This window comes from Mangifera indica, chromosome 17, assembly GCF_011075055.1.
Source record: "Mangifera indica cultivar Alphonso chromosome 17, CATAS_Mindica_2.1, whole genome shotgun sequence".
NCBI lineage: Eukaryota > Viridiplantae > Streptophyta > Magnoliopsida > Sapindales > Anacardiaceae > Mangifera > Mangifera indica.
This window is the reverse complement of record NC_058153.1, coordinates 6,510,179-6,513,404: the sequence shown is the minus strand read 5'-3', so window position 1 is coordinate 6,513,404 and position 3,226 is coordinate 6,510,179. Positions and strand designations below refer to the sequence as shown.

The 3,226-nt window shown below is 32.4% G+C and overlaps 1 protein-coding gene across 1 annotated transcript; it reads right to left on the bottom strand.

The window, feature by feature from the left end:
* Positions 1 to 276: 276 nt before the first annotated feature.
* On the bottom strand, positions 277 to 3,226 carry LOC123200083 (disease resistance protein Roq1-like). Its single transcript, XM_044615192.1, has 3 exons — positions 3,021 to 3,226; positions 1,291 to 1,761; positions 277 to 882 (listed from the first exon to the last, which is right to left on the bottom strand). Exons 2-3 carry the CDS (start codon positions 1,749 to 1,751, stop codon positions 336 to 338), a joined length of 1,008 nt encoding a protein of 335 aa, XP_044471127.1. The 5' UTR covers positions 1,752 to 1,761; positions 3,021 to 3,226; the 3' UTR covers positions 277 to 335.

Genomic DNA, 3,226 nt, shown 5'->3' with positions numbered 1-3,226 from the left:
GTAACTTGCCTTTGTAAAGTGTGTTTTGAAAAGTTATATTTTTAAAGGGCTTGAATGCTTGCACATGTTTTATGAAAACATATTTAACATCCCTGCCTGTTATTGGTCTTCATAATTTGAAGTGAAAAAATATTGCATAATTTGGATTTCACATATAGAAAGAAGTCTAAGGTTCTTTGTGCAGTTATAATTTGTTGAGCTGAGATAATGTTTGAATTGAAATTAATTTACTTAAACCTTTGAACAAATATCATACAATTAAGTTAGGCATAAATATGAAGAATAATAGGCGTACATATATATATATGTGTGTGTGTGTGTGTGTGTGATGGTTATTATAGTTTGGTATAAATTATCTTCATACGTGCACGAAGCAGAATCCTTGGCAAATTAAAAAGAAAAAAAAAAAAACACACACACACACACACACACTCACGCCACCTAATATATAAATAATTAATAGATTGTATATTACAATGAAAAACACCGACGGCTACACTAACTCTTACTCTGTGGACCCACGGACAGATATTATATTTGATGTCGGCGTCAACGAATGATTTGAAATGTTGACAAAACCTCAAGTTGACCATCAACAAAAATTTAAAAAAAAAAAAAAAGAGTGGCAAGTGAGTCAAAGGTCGATTGGCCCCACTAACTCTGAGTGTGTGGGTGTGGGCCTGCATTACAAGATTCTCTAAACATGTAATTACTCCAGTGGCAGAGGCAGTCACTAATCTTTTGAGATCGATCAAGTTTGAGGAGGCTGAGGCTGAGGTTGAGGCTGAAGTTGAAGTTGAGGTTGAGGTTGAACTTGAAGTTGAACTACTTAATTTACTTGATATTTCCTTCACAATAACTTTAATCAATTCTGCTTCATCCCTGCAATTAATAAACAACATCATTTTAAAAAAATACCAACACAACACAATTATATCTATTGTACATACTTACAATTCATTCTTCATATTTCTACTACATCTATATTTTTAACACACAATAAGGCCTTCTTCACATTACAGAATTTTTACCTATCCTTCAACTCCCCACACAGATTACTGATCTCCATCAAACAATCACCAATTAATTATTATAAGTTAAAAAAAAATTCAATTCAGAAACTAAAAGAAACTTGTTATTTTTAAAACAATTCAGACACACTGACCAATTAAGTTTTTTAACTTCAAAAAATCAATCTTCTGTTTCCACTGAAAATATATGCAGTATGAAAAAAAAATACTGATGAAAATTAAACTCTGCATACTGTAAAACAGAATAAAGAATATTTACCCATCCTTCAAGTGAAATCCAGAAATATTGGACACCACCTTTAGACTCTTCCTCCACGTTTGCACTCTCTCTGTATTCTCCTTAAAAGTTTCTTCATGCCTAGAAAATGCTTCTTCAAACACTCCTTCTTGACGCCTTGACTCACGTGGCTCCACATCATAGAATATCGGAATGACTATTTGTCCCATTGTGTTTTCACATTCGACAATCTTAACAAGTTCATCCAAACATTGAATAGAAGAAGCATAGCTTTTAGAGAAAACAATAATTGAAATTCTTGAGTCTTCAATTCTTTCTCGATCCAAAGCGTTGTCACCCTTAAATACTTTAATTCTCTCTCGATCCAAAGCAGCACATAAATGATGTGTGAATTTCTTGCCTGTGCCTTCACTTTGAAAGTTTAGAAATACATCGTATTTCAATTGATCAGGACTAGATGAAGAATCTCTTTGATTTCTCATGTTACACAATCTGTTTGGAAAATAAAAAATAAATTTAATTTCTAAAAAAATAAACCAAAAAAAGGAGGGTGGGGGTGTAACAAAGATGAAACTCAGATCCATGCAAAATTTGATATCTCTGAAGTAATATGGATCATGAACTAAAAAATTTTTCATTATTCCTTACAAATTATTTATATCTCCTTAACACAACAATTTACAGCTTTTTATTTTGAAAACAAATTAACTCTTTCATGAATGTGAAAGTACTCAAAAATCATATCAACCATCTCATATATGTTCATTTATCCTAACTAGGACTTCATGAGTTCGATAGACAGACGTTTTCTGACCACTCACAAAGATTTTGCGTAGATCTGTAGAATTAAACAAAGATCAATTAATATTTTGCTCACAATTAGAGTTTTGTTGAAGTTTTTTTTTTTTTTTTTTGGGATCATATTGAATTGTAAAGCAGTTTCCCTATTTTTCTCCGACATTAAAGTAACTGATATTTAAGCAACAATACAAAACAAAACCAAGAATATTTGGACAAGAGATTTGAAGGAGTTGCAGAGATCTGAAATATGAACTCCAAGTCAAAGAAAGCAAAACATTTTTGTTTTTGAAAGTTTTGCAAACTGAAGAAAAGGCATTATTTAAGATCTCATTCTCATACAAAGGAATGGGATAAAACCCAACCCCTACGGTTTTGGAAGTTTTTAGACCAAACATTTTGAAATAAATTATCAGCCACCCACAATTACAAATGCCAATCTCCATCAGTCAATAATGTTTTTCCCACACAGATTTTAAGGAGTTGATGACCTTTCATAACAACCAATGGAACAATACTCTCAAGTTTTCAAGAGCAGAACTTTCATTTAGACAGTTATCAAATGAAAAATTCTATAGAAGGATACTTTCACCTCCATATGTTATTATTTATATCCCTATCAATATCACGACTAGAAACCCTAGATCCTAGATTTCCTCTCCAATCATTCCAAATCGGTGGTCCAAAAGAGTGTATTAGCCAAATTATGTTCTTCTTCAGATTAAAGGTAAGTAGGAAATTCCCTATATCAATTATTGACCAGTCTGGGTTGCCTTTATACTCATAGATTCAAGAACTGATTCTCTATCAAAGCAAGAAACGATAAACCAACTAGAGAAGAAACCGAAGACAATGAAAAAGTTATTTGTTCCCACTTCCCATCATTAAAAAAAAAAAAAGAAAAACAGAATATGCTATGTATTTAATAAATCCAAGAATGTTGAGAAACTTACAGCAAAGAAATTAATCCGAAGGATGCACTTAAAAGCAATCAGTTTCTGTTCAGAAACTTATTCAGAGAAATCAGAGGACTTTTCTGTGCTACAAAGAAAACTTGTTCGAATAAAGAAAGAGTGACGTCCCTCCTCACTCCCCGTGGAAAAATTTGGAACCGTCCAAGGACTTTCGGGGCGATATTCTTTCAGGCGTCCAACTTTTC